This window comes from Lucilia sericata, unplaced genomic scaffold, assembly GCF_015586225.1.
Source record: "Lucilia sericata isolate MDLA Ls3-8-SP2 unplaced genomic scaffold, ASM1558622v1 Contig000033F_arrow, whole genome shotgun sequence".
In the NCBI taxonomy this organism is placed as follows: domain Eukaryota; kingdom Metazoa; phylum Arthropoda; class Insecta; order Diptera; family Calliphoridae; genus Lucilia; species Lucilia sericata.
In genome coordinates, this window is record NW_023994071.1 from 695,971 (window position 1) to 716,819 (window position 20,849).

At 27.3% G+C, this 20,849-nt stretch overlaps 1 protein-coding gene across 1 annotated transcript in view; it reads right to left on the minus strand.

The window, feature by feature from the left end:
* Positions 1-20,849, minus strand: part of LOC119612032 (tyrosine-protein phosphatase 69D) — a 314,226-nt gene that overhangs the window by 53,679 nt on the left and 239,698 nt on the right. The window contains exon 9 of the mRNA XM_037967748.1: positions 11,440-11,619. Coding sequence (XP_037823676.1) covers positions 11,440-11,619 — 180 coding nt within the window. The remainder of the gene's footprint in view (positions 1-11,439; positions 11,620-20,849) is intronic.

Consider the following 20,849-nt stretch of genomic DNA (forward strand, 5'->3'; position numbering starts at 1 on the left):
GAAGTACAATTATCTTCTCGTGAATAATTTTTAGCAAAATATAGCGGTTTAAAGTTAACAGTTTTCAAAAATTCCCAAAATTCATTTTTACCTATAACTCAAAAATTAAAGCGTGGATATAACCCAAAAAGAAGGACCCAAAATACAAATTAATTTCAACCTCTTCAAAAAATATTTTTTTATAAAATGTGTACTTACATTTTTTTATAGACTATTTAACATGACGAATTAATACGTTAATTTACAATCAATAACTAAAAAAATTATGCATTTATGTGTGGTAGATTAAAAATTATGAGGTTTTAATTTATTAATTTAATTTATTTATGCATATATTCGAAGGCATTTTTTTAAATTACCTTAAATCCAAAATGGTTGGTTTTTTTTTAAACGGCTTATAGATTTTGCTATAGACCTCATTAATAGAGGTAATAAAAGAATATAATTTTATTAATTTTAATTAGGGGGAAGGGTGTGCTTTACAAGTTTTTCTTAAAAGAAAAACACTGCGTTTTCTGCACACGAGAAACTTTGATGCAAATATTTTTGTGGTTAGCCAATAACAGCGTGTTTATAATTATCTTCTACTTCCATTTCTGAACTTAAATGAGTAAATAATATAAAAACCGTTAAAATAAAAATCTATATAAAGTTCGGAAATAAATTTCATACACATGACCGAACTTTTTTTAATGCAAAATCGTACTTTTTTCTAACGGCTTATCGATTTTGGTATAAGCATCATTGTCAGCTACCGATTAATGTTAAGTGTTACCAATTTTAATTAGCGGTTTAGGTGTGTTTCTTCGAATTATCTTGTAACTCAAGAAACACCGCGTTTTCGGTGAAATTTTGATGAAATTTCTTTTGCAGTTAACATATTCCAGCTTATCTACAATTAACTGCTTTTATCATTTTTTAATTTAAATGAATTATTAACATGAAACCCGTTAAAATCAAAATCTTTTCGGTTGATTTAAATTTTGTTAAGAATTTATATATTTGCATGAACGAACTTTTTTACACTTTTTTAATGCAAAAGCATAGTTTTTTCGAACGGCTTATCGATTTTCAAATTAGCATTATTATCAGCTACCGGTTGATGTATAATGTCCCCAATTAAAATTAGCGGCTTAGGTGTGCTTCATCGATTTTTGTTGTGAAAGAAACCCCGCGTATTCAGTCCACGATAGGCCTTGATTAAATTTTTTTGATGCAAACCAATTCTTTCTATATAAAGATTAATTACTGATAAAATTTAGAATTAAAAATTTGTAATGCAAAAATTCGCTAAAGTAAAAAATGAAAAATTCGCAATTTTTTTGTATTCGCTCTAACATCTTTGCATGCTAATATTTTATCGCGGCATGTAAAATTTAAAAGTATTTCGATCATGCGATAACACGGTATATTGAAGTTACGCTGTTAGTGTGCTTCGCGAAAAAGCCCCTTTTTTCGAAACTTTCACGTTTACTTTTCCAATATTTAAGCTTCTCCCACAGTGATATCTTCTAGAGCACATTTTGGAGATATACCTCAAACGACGCGTAATTACAGTGTCAATTTTTTCTCATTTCTAAATTTTACATAACCGAAGAGCCGCAAATATTCTATCCAAATAACTGCAAATTTTGTAAAATTGTATAAATTTGGTTTCAAAACATTGCGACCACGTAATTCTTTACTTATAAATGGCACAACAATTAAATATGGACTATAGTCATTCAACAAGTGTATACAGCTTACATAAGCAAAATTGGCTTTCTAAGTTGTAAGCCGCCCTCATAATATCAAAAAGTTGTAAAAAAAAATTGGGTTTCAATCACTTTTTTGAGAAATTTTAACTTTGAGTGTTTATTTCTAGACCACAAAATTTTATGGACGTATTCTTTGAAGTCTTGTGAATAAAAACTCGTCATCACTTAATTTTCAAAATATGTATTAAACGAAAGAAATATTTAATGCATAAAGTTGATTTCTTAAAATATAAAACAAAAAAAGAATTTCCCATATGTTAATGAAAATTTAACGCAATAAAATTTGAAAATTCTACGAGTAACATTCAGTCAAAGAGAAAGAAAATATATGCAGTGCATTTGCAATGCGTGGTTTTGTCATCATGCCATAATGACCTAATACAAATTTATGAAATTTATCGTCTATATCAGTTATTTCCAGATAACTGCGTACAGGATGCTGTGCTCCAGCATTATTGCGACGAGAACTTTAATACTACAAACAATTGAAATTTTATTCTATCTTAAATTAATTACTTTTCACCATATTTTAAAACATTATTATATCATTTTAGTAAATTTGGTCCAATTTTTATTACACTTATTACCTTTAATTAAATCTACTATATTTATTAACAATAGCTCTCTAATAGGTTTCGATTTAAAATGTCTAAATAAATATGAAATAATTTGCGTTGCTTTTACAATTAAATATACACATATTTTAATAGTAATTATGGTTCCAAAGATAGTATATTGTCGGATTCTAACTAAACAAATCATGGGTCTTAACATTATTTATATAAACGCCCAGAGTTAAATAAAAAATTGACAATTTAAAATATTTATTTGCATCAGCCGGAGTTGATATAATCTGTATCTCAGAAACCTGTTTTGCCTTGGACATCAATGAGTCTATATATCAACTACATGCATTTAAATTTTAAAATGTTCCATTCTGATAGAAAGGCTTTAATCAATGGTACTAATAAAGGTGGCTGTGTAGCGATATATATATACATATGTTCGAAGTAATTTTAATTGTAAAATTAAGCTAAATACTGCTATTGGAAGTGAGATTGAATACTTATTTATGGAAGTGACTAATACTCCATTTCACCTACTCGAAATCTAGTAGATTTCATTTAAAATCTAGACCGTTTACACTTGATATTTTGGACATTTAGGAAGATTTCATTTTTTCTCATATATCTCGAAATTGTGTTTGATATGAAAAATAAGAAGGAAAAATGGGATATTTATTAAAATTTGATTATTTTATTATTTATTAATAAATAATAGATATTTAAATATAACATTACCTTTTATTTTAAATTAACTTTTTATTCATGTTTTTCAATATATTAAAATTTTTGTCGACATTTTAATTGTTTTGTTTGTTTTTCTCTTGTCTTGTACAGCTTCGTATTTTAGTATTATTTAGGAAAAAACAGAGTTGCATCACTAAATCTACTAGATTTTGAATAAGTCTATTTGTTTTGTATGGGAAATCTAGTTAAAATCAACTACATTCGGTTCGAAATCTCATAAGTACTAGATTTTGTTGTAGTGTAAATGTGCTATAACCAGACACAGAAAATAATTAATATATATAATATATATGAAATTTTTGCTTAAAAAAATCAGTATGAAAGAATCGTCCTAGAAATGTTTTGAATGTACCAAAATATTTCCCAGACCTTTTTTAATCGATTTCTTCAATAAACTTTTTTTCTTGATTTTTATAAAAAATTGAAAATAAAAATTATTTTTGATTTTTATTCTATTTGTTTCAATAAAAAATTATTTATGTTGTTTTTAATAATACTCATTCAGTAATTTTTATTTATTCAAACAAAAAATAGAAATCAATCAATGATTTTTATTTTTCAAAGCAAAGAATAAAAATCACCTAAAAAATATTAATTTTCCAATTTTCGAATCTAATTTCTGCACAATTTCTGCAAATTTGGTCGATGCTATCAGTGGTAAAGAAATTTTACCATTTTTCTATTAATCTCTGTTTAAACCCGATCATTTTTAACGTGTTTTAAAGGTAAATATCGCATAATGAGTTTTATAATTAATTTCAAAAAATAAAAATCATTGCCTGATTTTTATTTGTGCCTTATGGTTTAAAAATTATTTGTGTTTTTTATTATTGATTTTTATTTGAAAAAGTTCTCAGTAATTTTTACTGAAAATATAAAAAATTCAAATCAAAAGCAATTTGTATTTTTTGAGAAATGAAATATAAACCAAATAAAATTTGTAATTTTATTTTTTTTAAATAAAAATAATAACAATTACTGTCTCTGGCTATAACAATGATTTTATATTTAAATTTTATACAATTGTACTTTATTGGTACAATTCAATCTCCAAAAGTACAATGGTACACCAGTGCCCTTTTTGAATAAAAAACATTTTTGTATTTTTATACCCTCCATTGTGACGGTTGAATGTGAATTTCTCGATTTGCATGGTAAACAGTGTAATATTGTTTTACATTTTTTCTCCCCTTCGCCTTTTCCCCACCTTCTTATTGTTCTTAACGGCTGATATTTTTATAATTCAGTGTTTTTTTTTAAGATTAATTATGAGTGAGAGTTTTATGAATGAGTTATTTTTATTGAGTGAATGTCTTCCATTTCGAAGTAACGGGTCTTATACTCAAATCGAATGATATTGAGTTTTTGAGGTTAGCAACGATCGAATTTAAGATAGACAGGAGAATTGAATATAGAATTCAGAGAGTTCAGTCGCCAATACGGAACATGTTTATAAATTAAGATAAGTGACCATTGTTTGTCTAAGTCAAGACCCCAAAACAGATCCTATTAATTTATAAAGGAAAAGTTCTGGCCTATTCCTTTAATTTAAGAGGACCAATTTCAACACTACTGGGTTACCTGCTTCAACCCCATTCTATATACTATTAAAATCGAGGCCTTAGAAATAAAACACCACGTGAATCGGTTTCATGGTTATGTGCACAAAGAGCAGTCTCATACTCCAAGGAAAATTTTATATAATTTAATTATTTTGGAAAAATCCAAAGAATATATATTAAAATTTGTGGAATTAGTTTATTATGAATGAATATTCTTCCTTGCTACAGGATTCAAATAATCCTAAATAATAATTTTAATTTAATATTAACTTTAGGAAAAATATATTTGAAACCTAAAATTGTTTGTTAGACATAACCTAAAAATATATATATATATTCATTTTGTAAAATTAAGCTCATTAATATTTTTAAGTGTAAATTTGAGTAAATCGTGATTACATATGTACACATGTATATACCACAAAGAAAAACGTAATTCTAAGTTCCTTTTCTTACAGGTTTAATTATTTAAAGTCATTTATTTTGTTACTCTTTTATTTTATTGATTTTTGCTATTAATTGTTACATGGTTTTGTTGTTTTTGTTAATCTGCTTTAACATTTATGTTGTTTAATTCTAACTATTTCTATATCCGATTAATTACTTATTTATTTATAATAACATAATTATAATGAATAATAACTTGAAATTTTTATATTTGTGAAATAATTATCGGGAAAATGAATTCCTTAATAAACTAATTTGTTATTCCTGATGTAACCAAACCATTTCAAATATTTTTTTGGGTTACCGGAAACCATGTATGAGGAACGTTGCGGTAACAAGGTAGGTCTAAGGGCAGGGGAATAATAACATCAGTTCCCACAAACCCGAATTAAAATTTCACATGTCCGCCTGTCCGTTTGTTATATCAATAGTTTATTTGAGTTAAATTCAGGTTATAATGTACTTCTAAGCACGTGATTTCTTTGGTAATGTGATTCGGCAGGGACATAGCAAGACCCCCTCCCAACCCGACGAGCTAGATCTATTGCAAGCACGTGCTAAACGCAATGTTCACTGGTAACCGAAACAACAAGCAGTAGTCAAACTAAGTCGACCATTACACCATCAAAAAAGATGGGGATTGTTTTTGTCATTCCGGTTGTAACACATAGAATTGTATGTAGGTCATAGATCCACAAAAGTTTCTATATTCTGGGTTCTTATTGAATTCCCAGAAGATCTAGTCATGTCCGTCCGTCTGTCGCATGATAAAGACCGAACGGAAAGAGCTAGAGGGTTGGAATTTTACACAAATATTTCCTATAGGTAAAGTTTGTTTAGTATTGAAAATGGGCAATATTAGTCAACGTTTTGCATAGCACCCATACAAGTATCCTACGAAAAACAACTTTGAAGGACATACCCCCATTTTCTCAATGTCTGGTTATATTTTATCGAAAAGGTAGATTGACAGTTTTCATACAAAAACCTGTTTATATGTATCTTTCTTTAAAAATGTATATTGCCCAGAAAAACAAGTACAGTAATGAAGTAAGTTTAACGGTCATAACAGTCTTTAATTTTTACGGAATCCGAAAACTGCATACCAAATTTTATGAGGATCGAGATATAATTAACACATAAAATTATGTAGGAACCAAAATCTTTTTATTAAATTTTATGAAGATCTTTTTATAGTTGACACTACACCCATAGGACCTTCATCTCCTAATTCCAACACAATGCTTCGCATAAGTAGGTGTCATCCCCTGAGTGCTGGTCCAATGAAAAGAAAAAAAAAACATTTCTACCAATATTTATGTGGATCGGTCTATAAATGTTCTTACCCCCATTGAATGCACTATTATGAAAATAGTATTGATGTTCATGTAACTATTGATATATGATAATGAAATTCAATATTAATTATTAAACCGTGGTCAAATATAGGATTAAATTCCGAAATCCCTTAAAATTTATTTATTGGTCCCAGATGGGCCAAATTTCATAGAATTATCTTGGAATTTGCGGTTAAGCCATGAGCCCATAAATTTAATAAAAATAATATGTTTCTACAAGTGAAAGATGCTTAACGATTTTATTTAGGCTTTTATACAAATCTATTTCTATCTATTTGACTGTTGTACGGATGAAACGGCTCACAAATAGTGAGCATGGGAGGTGGAATTTTTAAAAACATATTCAGAGTTGAACTTTTCAAACATATTCTGATTCATTCTTTCGATTGGAAAGAAAAATCTTTCGAACACGATGTATTTAACATACAAATTCGAAAATTATTTCATTAGAATCGAGTTACAGACTAAGCTCCCAGTATAATATTCAAAATTGGTGAATCGTCTAACTAGAAAAATATTTTATGAATCTTCTTAATATGCTAAAACCTTAAAGGTGACAGCTAGAAAGCGTTTTAGAAAATATATGTAAAAATCGTTGATTTAATAAAAATTTATGTCTCTTCTGAGCCTGCGTTAATTCTATTTCGGAAAATTATTGTGACGATAAATAAAGAAAATGGGGTAAATAATTTGATATTATCGACTACATTTTTATTTTATATCTGATCATTATTATTATAATTTTATTGCTAATTAAAATGTGGTTAATTATCATAATATAACTATAAGAAGGTACAATCAGTAGAAATGTAAGTTCTCAATTTTACATTCCTTGAATTGTCAGAAAAAGGAAAATATAAAACAAAACACCAAATGTAGTACTCATTAATAGTACTCTTAATACGGAATCTAACGAAACTATTTTATTTTACTTTAAAAACTGTATATATAAAGTTAAAAATCTCGGGAATGACTTGTCCGATTGTAAAAAAAATTACATTATATGAAAGGTCGTGGAAAGGCCTTTCGATTATGTGCAACATAATTATTAACCCATCGAGTGCCAAAAGCTAAAAAAATGACTTTTGTAAAAGTGCCCATAATTCGAAAAGTGGCCGATATAAGCACATATGGAAAATTTTTTTTTGTTTTCGATTTTAAATCAACTTTATGCATTAAATATTTCTTTCGTTTAATACATATTTTGAAAATTAAGTGATGACGAAACCAAATTTATACAACTTTACAAAATTTGCAGTTTTATGCATAGAATATTTGCGGCTCTTCGGTTATGGAAAATTTTAAAAAAGAAAAAAAAAAATTGTTATTACGCGTCGTTTGATGTTTATCACCAAAATATGCTCTAGAAGATATCACTGTGGTAGAAGCTTAAATATTGGAAAAACAAACAAGAAAGTTTCGAAAAAATGGCTTTTACGCGGAGAACACTAACAGCGTAACTTCAATATACCGTGTTATCGCGTGATCAAAATACTTTTAAATTTTACATGTTGAAATCATAAAGCCGCGGTAAAATATTAGCATGCAAAGATTTTAGAGCGAATACAAAAAAATTGCAAAATTTTCATGTTTTACTTTAGCAAATTTCCGCATTATAAAAAAATTTTAAGTTCTGAATTTTATCAGTAATCAATCTTTATATGGAAAGAATTGGTTTGCATCAAAAAAATTCAATCAAGGCCTTTCGTGGATTTCTCTCACCACAAAAATCGATGAAGCGCACCTAAGCCGCTAATTTAAATTGGGGACATTATACATTAACCGGTAGCTGACAATGATGCTAATACGAAAATCAATAAGCCGTGCGCGTTTTTGCATTAAAAAAGTGTAAAAAAGTTCATTCATGTAAATATATAAATTCTTTACAAAATATAAATTAACCGAACAAATTTTCATTTTAACGGTTTTTTTGCGTTAATAACTCATTTAAATTTAAAAATGATAAAAGCAGTTAATTGTAGATAAGCTGGGATATGTTAACTGCAAAAGCAATTTCATCAAAATTTCTCTTTCGCCGAAAACGCGGTGTTTCTTGAGTTACAAGAAAATTCGTAGAAGCACACCTAAACCGCTAATTAAAATTGGTAACACTTAACATTAATCGGTAGCTGACAATGATGCTTATACTAAAATCGATATGCCGTTAGAAAAAAGTACGATTTTGCATTAAATGCATTAAAAAAAGTTCGGTCATGTGTATGAAATTTATTTCCGAACTTTATATAGGTTTTTTTGGAAGCAGAAGATAATTATAAACAAGCAGTTATTGGCTAACCACAAAAATATTTGCATAAAAGTTTCTAGTGTGCAGAAAACGCAGTGCTTTTCTTTTAAACTAATTTAACACACCCTTCCCGCTAATTAAAATTAATAAAATTATATTCTTTTAGGTTGCTATTAATGAGGTCTTTATCAAAATCTATAAGCCGTTTGAAAAAATACAACCATTTTGGATTTAATGCAATTTAAAAAAATGCATTCGAATATTTGCATAAATAGATTAAAACCCCATAATTTTTAATCTACCAAACATAAATGCATAATTTTTTTTAGTTAATGATAGTAAATTAAGTATTAATTCATTATGTTAAATAGTCTATAAAAAATGTGTACTTAGTTTTATAAAAAAATATTTTTTGAAGAGGTTGAAAAAACTCTTAAAAAGCGAATTTATCCACGAATATATAAAATATTTGCGTTAAATTAATTTGTATTTTGTGTCCTTTGTTGTGGGTTATATCCACTCTTATATTTTTGAATTTCAGGTAAAAATGTAATTTTGGGATTTTTTTTTAAACTGTTAACTTTAAACCGCTATAACTTTGGCGGCTTTTGCTAAAAGTTATTCACGAGAAGATAATTGTACTTCTAAGATGTTAGACAATGTCCACACAAAATATCGTTAATGTGCTATTAAAAAAATTTCATATTTTTTTGAACCTCAAAATCTAAATTACAAAGAGAATTTCCCATATGTTATCCGAGTTGAATCCAATATCTCGTAGACAAAAGAAGAACCCTTTATTGATATTCCTATATAAAAAGAAGTTCTTATCGTAAGCAGACCACATTTTCACTATTATTACAGCATCCTTAGATCTACTTGTATGTTTGTTGTTCTGCTTCTTATATATATTTAGCTGGTATAGATTTATCGATAGTATTACATAAATTACAAAAAATATTTATTCTCATTTTCGCAATATCGTATCTCACTTAATAAATGTTCACATGAAACAGTATGATTCTCCTGATGTCTTAACTTTACTTTCAGACTATCTATTTCCTTTTGCATTGTTTTTACGATGACCGCTGCTGTTCCAAACTAGAGACACCATCAGCTAATGACAATTTTTGAAAATTGTGAATTTCATATCAAGTTCTTTTAAGAGTTCCTCCTCATAATCACGAAATTTCACTTCCATTATATTTTGAAGCTGTGCAGAAAATTTATCAAATTTTTTATCGATGCTGGAAATTATGTTTGGGGAAAAATTAACATTTGACAGACGAGGCGATATTGTTGTATTGCCCAGAAATGAGTTTTGCAAATTCCGTAAGCGTTTATGAGTGGGTGTAGGAGTAGACACTTTTGTAGAAAGGCTTATCTCTTGTTTACCTTTAAAAGTGCAAACTTGGCACCACTTTTCTATCACCAGTATTTGTGTTTATAGAATGTTTTGTATATAAATTATATTTTAAATAACAGTTTTTCAACTTAAATGACACAGATGGTGAAAATATAAGATTTGCTCCCACTAAGAATACAAATATCCAAGTGATAAGACAAAGTGTCATAAATAACAAGATGAACTTATTATTTTTTTAGGAACTAATATTAGATTCGACCGTACTGTGTATAAGTAGGTTCCTACTATAGTGCCTTCGAAGTGGACTTGGGGATCTTTATATCTCGACAATATAATAAGCCCAAGCATTCGATAAAGTTAAAAAACATTAATGTATGAAAAAAACACTAAAAAATAAAATTGCTCAGAGCCTTTAATCCAATAAATTAATGTTGGACGATAGTTGATCAAAAAATTGCGATGTAATAGTGAATAAACATGGATTTTTTTTGAAAATAATGATATAGAGGGAAAGCAAGGGGAAGGAAATAATAATGATAAAAAATTGCCCTAATTGAGTCAAAATGGTTTATGATATCCAAATAATTAAAACAGGACAAGATATATAAAATGTGTACTTTATTATGTCTGTCAAAAAATAAATTCACTTTAATTTTAAATATTATACAAAAACTAATAAAGTAAAATAATTTTGTTGTATTGTTATTTTTGTAGTAATGTAACTACATGAATTAAATGTAATTTTCCAATTCTAATAAACATTTAACAGTTTTTTCGCTGAATAATATAGCATGAGTACTTTTGCACTTTTTTTGTACGATAGTGTATATGAGTTGTGCGATTTTTTCTAACAAAATCAAATCATGAGAGAGCCAATTTGATGTTGGGGACGCTTTTCTTTCGTATTCAATATGAATTCCCAATTTTCAAGAAGTAAAACAGAAAAATAATTGTTTCATAAAGTAAACATTTAAAAAAGAGCTTTAAAATGAAATAATATGAAAAATAATTCATATTTAAGCTATAATTAATTTCGTTTCTCTGTTAAATTGTGTTTTAATAAATATTGAAGATGTGTTTTCTTCTTTCTTTTTTACTACATCGCTTTTAATAATATAAAAATCCAATTGGCTGTTCACGAGCAGATATCGGAATGTTATATTTTAATAAACGATACAAGCCCATTTGTGATTTGGACTAATAAGTGCAATTGTTTATAATAAAATGTTTTCAAATGTAATCGAAGTCAGTTAAAGTTTCAAGAATACCAAGAATTCATAATTTCGAGCAAAACAAAAAGTACTTTGGAATTGGTCTGAATGGGCTATATATAAAATATTTTGTATAATATATCGAATTCAGTTTATATTACCAATATTTATAAAAATACTAACCTCAGATAACATAACTATAGTAGTAATGCTTTGCTCCGATACCATTCTCCAGAAATCTTCTATTGTATTTTCCAACGGATCTTGAGTGATAATAAAGTTTTCGGAGTTATCATATCCTTCAATAAATGATGCGTTTATATAAGTTGAATTTTCCTTATGTGGTAGTGGTGACAAGATAACCTAATTTGGATTAAGAATTTACTGTTAGATATAAACTATGTATGTTTTAAATATAAATCAGTATTATTAATTATTTATGAAAGATCAAAAATAATAAATATTATGTTTTTGTAACTAGCAAATATTTATTAAACGTAAAATATTGAATGATACACTACATCAAGGATTTGGGTGAATTATATAATGATACTTAAGTTTAAAAGATTTATAATATTTACGCAGAATTATGTATTTTGTAATATCAAGCCTAAAACATATATCCGATTTCATCTCAGGTGACCCAACTTTTGAAACCGATACACAGTGATTCGTTTTCGTACATTCATTGGACAAAAATAGAAGGACTTATTGTATGGTAAAGATTGGTATAGTTAAGAAAAATTCGAAGTTTAGAAAAAATTGGTCCAAGGATTCATAAACTTCCCATATATTCCAAAATGGAAAATAGCGATATTTTGCACAAAGTTTGTAATAAAATTCTGAAACTTTCTAGTAATATTATATAAATAATCAGGATTCATCATGTTGTTTTTTAATAGTTTGGAGCAAGGATTCTTATAGCTGTCATATATAATTTTTACTAAAAATGCTATAAAATCTTTAAAACCTTTAAAATCTTTAAAACCTAAAATATTTGTGTGCAATTATGTTTATGGATTGGTCCAACATACATAAATGTCCATACCAAAATTTGTTGAATTCGTCTTAATAATACAGAAGTTTTCGCAAAAACTGTTTTCTCATTACTAGTAATTCTACTCTAGTATAGTCCACGTATAATAATATATAATTGTTCCTACAACTATTCGGATTTTTTTATAATTGTAATTGTATGTGTTAATTCGATATTTTTATGAAAAAATATTTCTATTCAAGTGGTAGAAACGCCTTTTTATTTTTTTTATTTGTGAAAAAATATTGTCATTTTGATTTTAACTAACACCAAAAATAAATCGTTATTCAAAGAATGAAAAATTACAAAAAATATATAATTATAACAATTATGTTAAGAACATCATTTATGTTAAGAACATCATGAATGAACATGATGAATCATTGAAATCATAATTTGCTAGAAAAACGCGACTATATACATATATAAATTTTTATGTTTTTATGTTCACGAATATGCTGTTACAAATTTTAAGAATTTGCAAAATATTGGTTCTGTTCTCTCTTGTTTTCAATTAACAACCCAATGGTCTTCAATAATGAGTAAACAAATTTAAAAAATATTTACTAACTTTTTCCATTTATTTCATCAAACTTTGTAAATTTTAAGTATTTTGTCTGCTCAGAATATTTTGAGTGTAAAATCAATTTTAATTTAAAAGAAATTACAAGAAATATATAATATGTATCAACATTCATATTAAGTACATCATGATGAATCGTTGAAATCATAATTTGCTAGAAAAACGCGATATGAAATATTTTTTTTTCCTAAAAATATGTTCACTAACACAGAATAGATTTTGCAAAATATAGGAAAAAGTTGGTTCTGTTCTCTCTTGTTTTCAATTTACACCCTAATTGCCTTCAAAAATGAGTAAAAAAATTTTAAAAATATTTACTAACTTTTTAAAAAAGTTAAACAAAATCTGTTATATTTTTACATTTTTATTTTAATGTTTGTAACAATTAAAACATCATATTCAAATCAATGTAGCAGATGATATATATAAGAGACAATAAAAATAAAAAAATGTTTATAATGAAAGAGCCAGGTATTATTTTGGAAAAGAAAATATTGAAAAATCTCCTACGGTTAATTTGAGAATTATTTTAGTGTCTGCATATAAAAAACATTTAAAACAAATCTTTCTTTTTGGTTAAATATTACTGGATTTCTAAGCAATTCGTATTACAAAAATATAATTTATACTTTTTTAAGAAGGATATTTTGCAAGCTTTCAGAAAAATTTACAATTTTTAATTTTACTTTCGATCATATTTTTGTCTATGGAACGAATCACTGTGCGATGGTTTGAGATGTTATTTGTAATTTTGTAACTAATGTGATTTGCACCAACGATTTTTGCAGAACTTTTCAACAAGATCGGTCAAGAGCTCTATGAGTTACAGTTTCTCATCCATTTGACTTAATTACTATTGGTCTTAAGTCGCTTTATCTAGGATGTATTCTTATGTAAACACATACAAAAAAATTAAACAGCTGTTTCCATCATACTTTGTTATTGTGTTATACCAATAGTGTAAACGCAAAAATATAAATCATACGACTTTTATTATCTTTCTTAAAATACGGATGGAATTTCATTTGATTTTCTGTTTTGAATGTTAGTATTATGTGGGTTTTAATAAAGTTTTCAGAAAAGCAAAAAAACAGTTTAGAAAAATATGTATCTTTTCAGATTCGTTAACCTTTGCATTTTCAAGGTTCGCAGATTCATTTTTATTCCATTATATAAAAAAATTTAAAAATTTAAACTAATTACACAGTGATACAGCAAAAAAATGCAGGGGTTCTCATATACCAATTCCATTTCGTTATAGTCCATAGAGTAGGAATATATTTTTAATTTTTCCGATCACTTCGTTTAGCTCCCTTTTAAGAGCAAAAGATGTGAAAAAGAGCTATTTTTGAAGTTTTAACTTTAAAAAAATATATGTTTGGTAGTTTGCAACCGATTTTCAAATTGGATATTTTGTTTTAAAGATACAAGTGTTGTCTTTCAACCCAAAAAAATAAATCCAAAATTTATGATTAATGTCTTGGTTACGGCCATTTAAGTAAAAAAACTCACACTTTTTTCACAATTTTTAATTTTCATACAGCTCTACGTTGGCCATGAAGCAGTAACTTTAGCTTTTATTACATTTGAAAAAAGGCACATTAAGTTGGGTTTCCAATGATGGTCAATTTATAATAATCGATGAAAAGGGTTATAAGTTGTGCTAAGTTTTATAAAAATATTGCATATTTCTTCCATACAAAAACGTTCATGTTTCTGGTTTTCTTTGTAACAAGTTTAAAAAATTTTTATAAACATTTTTATACAAAAATTAATTTGTATGGAAAAAACCAAAAATTCGAGGAACATGCTATTAGAAAAATTGGCATAAATCATTCAGTTTTTCATAGATTTTTATGAAATAACAAGTTTTAGATTCTTCAGGAAAGTAATAAAAGATGAACTCACTGCCTCATGGCCAAAGTAGAGCATGATGAAAATGAAAATTTTTTAAAAAAGTGTGAGTTTTTTTACTTAAACGACCGTAACTCAGACATTTGACCATAAATTTTGGATTTCTTTTTTTGGATTAAAAGGCAACACTTGTATCATTAAAAAAATATCGGATTTGAAAATCGGATGAAAACTACTAAACTTATGATTTTTCAAATTTAAAACTTCAAAAATGTCTCTTTTTCGCATCTTTTGCTCTTAAAAAGTAAGTTAACGAAGTGATAGGGGAAAACTAAAAATATATTAGTACTCTATGGACTATAACGAAATGGAATTGGTATATGAGAACGCCTGCATTTTATTTTTCTTCACTTTTGTATCACAGTGTTATTTTTATTATTATGTTTTTATTTTTAGTAGCTGTAAAAATCCGATATTTGTATGTCAAAAATAAACCACATTCTTTCAGTGACACGCTCCATCACTAATTTATCCTTGATAATGATATCCGAAGAATATGGAAATATTGAAAAAAAATATATTTTATAAACGGTTGAGCTGGATAAGAGACGAACTATCAATAAAAAAATTAGATTATTTTCCAAAATGGAATTTTTAGAAAGATGGGAGTGGGAATATCTATCAAAAGACAAAGGTTTTTAATTTTGAAAATGTGTGTCTTTTTAATTAAGGAACCTTCGTGCAAATTTCATCCCGATCACAATAAATCGATTTTAATAGTTCGATAACTTGAGATGATAATAGCTTACTAAATATTTTTGAACATACTTGAACTTCAGTTTCATTTTGTATGAAAAATTTGTTGACGTTTATTTTATATTAATTTTAAAATCAAAAACTATCAATGAAAATTTATTCAAATTATATAAAAAACTATTAGAAAATTAATAAAAATGTCTACAAGATCAAATAGTGATATTGTGGCCGCAAGAAGATAATCGCGAGTTTTAAAAAGAATTGGTTGCTAGCATTGTGAACAGCCCCTGAAAATGTTGCTAGCATTGTGAATCCGGCTTACCCCTGTTAACACCAACTCCTGATATCGTTTAGATATTCTGCTGGTTAAAATAATTTTTGTATGAAAACTGTCAATTTAATCTTAAGATAAAATATAACCAGACATTGAGATAATGGGGGTTAAAAGATTAAAATTTAAACTTTAAATTTAGACATTTTGCTAGAAAATTGATATTTGAAAGAAATATTCTAGTATTTTTTAATAACTGATCAAAATGTGGGTAAATGTAGACATAAACTTTTAAATAAAAATGTTTCAATTCGATTTTTAAAATTAATGTTCTAAAAAGATATATTATTTTAAAGCTACGTTCAGACCTGTAAAATATTTGATCCAAATATTTGTTATAAAATATTTATAAAGTTGCGTCAATCGCAATATTTATTTCATGTTCAGACTTGAACAAATATTTTATGGTATTGTTTTATCAAACGGAGCAAAAATAATTTGGTTCAAACACACACATGGTTTGCATTTTCATGCTAGAAAAAAAAAAAAACAATTTACCAATTTGTTTTAATTTTTTTAACTATTTTTATTAGGTTTAAAATTAAATGTATATAATAAAAGTGTATAATATTAATAAATAACACGATTGAAAAAACTTTACAACAAAACTGAACATAAAATATTTCATGTTAACAAACTGCAATGCGGATGATTTTCATAAAACGAATTGATTTGCCGGCAAAAAATACCTTCTTATTGTTTCATCAATGTAAACACTAAAAGGCAAATAATTTACATAATTTTGGCAAAATAATTATTTGATCTTGCAAACCAAATGTTAAGCGCCATGGCGACACATCAAATTGTTTGACTCAAAGGGTAAGTTTTTTAATTGTGTTAGTAAAAAAACTCACACCGCATATATACATGTGAGTTTTTTCACTAACACAATCAAAAAACTTACCCTTTGAGTTAAACAAATTTGATGTGTGGCCGTGTCGCTTAAGACCAAACAGCGTCAAATATTATATTGTTTATTTTCTGAAAAAGAGTGTTATCACCTCATACAAAAATGTAAATAGTCGCCTAAATGACGAAATGATGAAATGAGTCGACACATTAGTTCAAATCATCACTTTTTCAGCGCAAAATTAAGATCGACAAAATAATGAAACTCTTTAAAGTCTAAGATGGATCATAGGCATAATTACAACAAATTTAAGCAAAAATTAACCCTTTGGTGGTTATTAACCCATTGTATACAATTATGATGACTTATATAATACAAGTTTTTTCATTTTGGAAGGACTTGTCGGACTCGCGAAAGTTTTTTATAATTAATTTCCAGGGTGAGGGTCTTTGCTTCCAATCAGCGGTTGCGGTTAATAAATAAGTTTTAATACAACATTTTTTTCTTCCTTTCTACTGCAATTTTGCATTTTGTTGCAAAGAAATTACAAAAATTCGGACTTTTAAATACAGTAATTCCTTCCAAACACCATGTATAACAGGATGACAAAAACACATGTCTGATAAGGACATCATCCTTTGCGTAGTCCTTTAATCAAATTTGAAAATGCTTATAAGTTAGCACCCTAGAAAATATTAAATTACTCATAACGCGCAGAAATGCGCAATTTCGGGTAAAGTGAAACTAATTCACAACATTTCAGGCTATTCATTTCTTCTTATTTCAGGTTGAACAAACATTAACATATTCTTAAAAGCCTTCCTGAAGTTAAAAATTTAAAATCAAATTCAATTTTTCCAAGGTTGTTTTAAATATTGTCTTTTTCGAAGTGAAGGAATAATATTTGTAACCATTTACAATAATATATATAAACTACTGACGCCTCTTTGTGCTATATTTTACAGTTATTGAAAATAATTTACACACTTTCCAGAATTAATGTTTAAAAATAATGATAAAATATAGACTCTACAAAAGAAATTTTTTAAATATTTTGAAATGATGAACTTTGACTGAGTGCAATAGAACAGTGTTTAGCATGTTTAGTAAAAACCTATTGCAAATTTGAATATATTGGTGTATTGGTAATAGGATGATATCAAAAAATAAATTATATTCACTGTTCCAAAATTTGAATTTCGCACAGGAAAACTGGTAGGTTGAACTATTTGCAAAGTAGTTGTGATATTTAATAGAAATTTAAGCAATTGCGTAAATTGTAGAAAATTATTATTTTTCTTGTTTATTTTGTTTTTAATTGATATTATATAGTTACACTACCAGTTTGTAGTCTAGTCCATAGTCTAGTATATTGTATAGGCTAGTCTAAATTCTAGTCTATAGTCTTGTCTATTGTCTAGTTTATAGTCTAGTCTATACTCTAATCTATATTCTAGTCTAGTTTATATGCTAGTCTAAATTCTAGTCTATAATCTAGTCTATAATCTAGACTATAGTCTAGTTTATACTCTAATTTATATAATAAATTATCAATTAATTACTCGACTATAGACTAGATTATATCCTATAGGCTATACTATAAACTAGAGTAGGAACAAGACTATAGACTAAACTATAGAGTAGTCTTTAGTCTAATCTATAGTCTAGTCTATAGTCTAGTCTAGTCTATAGTATAGTCTATAGTCTAGTCTATAGTCTAGTCTATAGTCTAGTCTATAGTCTAGTCTATAGTCTAGTCTATAGTCTAGTCTATAGTCTAGTCTATAGTCTAGTCTATAGTCTAGTCTATAGTCTAGTCTATAGTCTAGTCTATAGTCTAGTCTATAGTCTAGTCTATAGTCTAGTCTATAGTCTAGTCTATAGTCTAGTCTATAGTCTAGTCTATAGTCTAGTCTATAGTCTAGTCTATAGTCTAGTCTATAGTCTAGTCTATAGTCTAGGTCTATAGTCTAGTCTATAGTCTAGTCTATAGTCTAGTCTATAGTCTAGTCTATAGTCTAGTCTATAGTCTAGTCTATAGTCTAGTCTATAGTCTAGTCTATAGTCTAGTCTATAGTCTAGTCTATAGTCTAGTCTATAGTCTAGTCTATAGTCTAGTCTATAGTCTAGTCTATAGTCTAGTCTATAGTCTAGTCTATAGTCTAGTCTATAGTCTAGTCTATAGTCTAGTCTATAGTCTAGTCTATAGTCTAGTCTATAGTCTAGTCTATAGTCTAGTCTATAGTCTAGTCTATAGTCTATAGTCTATGGTCTAGTCTAGTCTAGTCTATGGTCTAGTCTATAGTCTAGTCTATAGTCTAGTCTATAGTCTAGTCTATAGTCTAGTCTATGGTCTAGTCTATAGTCTAGTCTATAGTCTAGTCTATAGTCTAGTCTACAGTCTAGTCTATGTCTTAGTCTATAGTCTAGTCTATAGTCTAGTCTATAGTCTAGTCTATAGTCTAGTCTATAGTCTAGTCTATAGTCTAGTCTATAGTCTAGTCTATAGTCTAGTCTATAGTCTAGTCTATAGTCTAGTCTATAGTCTAGTCTATAGTCTAGTCTATAGTCTAGTCTATAGTCTAGTCTATAGTCTAGTCTATAGTCTAGTCTATAGTCTAGTCTATAGTCTAGTCTATAGTCTAGTCTATAGTCTAGTCTATAGTCTAGTCTATAGTCTAGTCTATAGTCTAGTCTATAGTCTAGTCTATAGTCTAGTCTATAGTCTAGTCTATAGTCTAGTTTATAGTCTATTCTATAGTCTATTCTATAGTCTAGTCTATAGTCTAGTCTAGTCTATAGTCTATTCTATAGTCTAGTCTATAGTCTAGTCTATAGTCTAGTCTATAGTCTAGTCTATAGTCTAGTCTATAGTCTAGTCTATAGTCTAGTCTATAGTCTAGTCTATAGTCTAGTCTATAGTCTAGTCTATAGTCTAGTCTATAGTCTAGTCTATAGTCTAGTCTATAGTCTAGTCTATAGTCTAGTCTATAGTCTAGTCTATAGTCTAGTCTATAGTCTAGTCTATATTCTAGTCTATAGTCTTGTCTATAGTCTAATCTTTAGTCTAGTCTATACTCTTGTCTATAGTCTACTCTATAGTCTAGTCTTTAGTCTAGTCTTGTCCATACTCTAGTTTATAGTCTAGTATATAGTCTAGTAATTAATTGAGAATTTATTTAATTAATTTATTACTCAATTTATTTAAACAATTATTTATTATATTAGTGGATATAAAATTGTACTAATAACCAGAGATAAAATGGAAACATATTTAATTTAAATAATATATTTAATTGCTTCCATTTAAAATATTTGTAGTATTTTTGCGAATAATATTTACCCATACAGGCTATTGCATATTTAGGGTTTCCAGCCTGGCTGGATTTGGCTGAATTGTCCAGCTTTTTTGATGCTTGTCCAGTTTCAAGCTAAAATTTAATTTGTCCAGCTAAATAGAGTTTTTTTAGTACACTGCAATAATTTTTACGTCATCTTTGTCGAATCATGTTAGCCAATACTGATTGTACATTTGTTATACAACTAAGTTATGATTTGCCTCTTGTATCATCATGTCTCAACACTTGAACAGCTGATGTCGTAATAAATATTAGGTCTGTTCGCGTATTCAATAATTTGTAACAATTTGCAACAATTGTTATTGGATTCCGTTCGCGTACAATATTAAAAAATTATTTATAATTAGATTTATTTTAATTTTATTTATCATAAATTAGTTTTTAAAAGAGTTTATTTGTTGTGAAAAATCATAACAAATATTGTCAATCTAGCGTTTTTAAAACAATTTAGTTTGTCTTTCTCTTAGCGATTTTGTGTTTTGTTAACTTTAAATATCCATTTATTTATAGGAAAAATCAAAGTTTCAATTATTTGTTTTTTAGTGTTTTGTCAGCGATTGCGATTTAAGCAAAAAGGCATTACTAATCTTAGTTTATAAACAAAAACTTGCACATTTTTTAAAAAATTGGCTTTCGCGTACTTTTTTTTGATATTTTTTTGATTGAGAGTAAATTAAAAATTACTCTCTATCATAAAGTTACTGGATATTTCTTACAGGAAAGTACGCGAAAAGAGTTATTATTGCGAGCGATAGTTAATTTTTTTACGTACAGCTTACGTACTTATGATTTTTAAAATTTAAAACTTCAAAAATGGCGCTTTT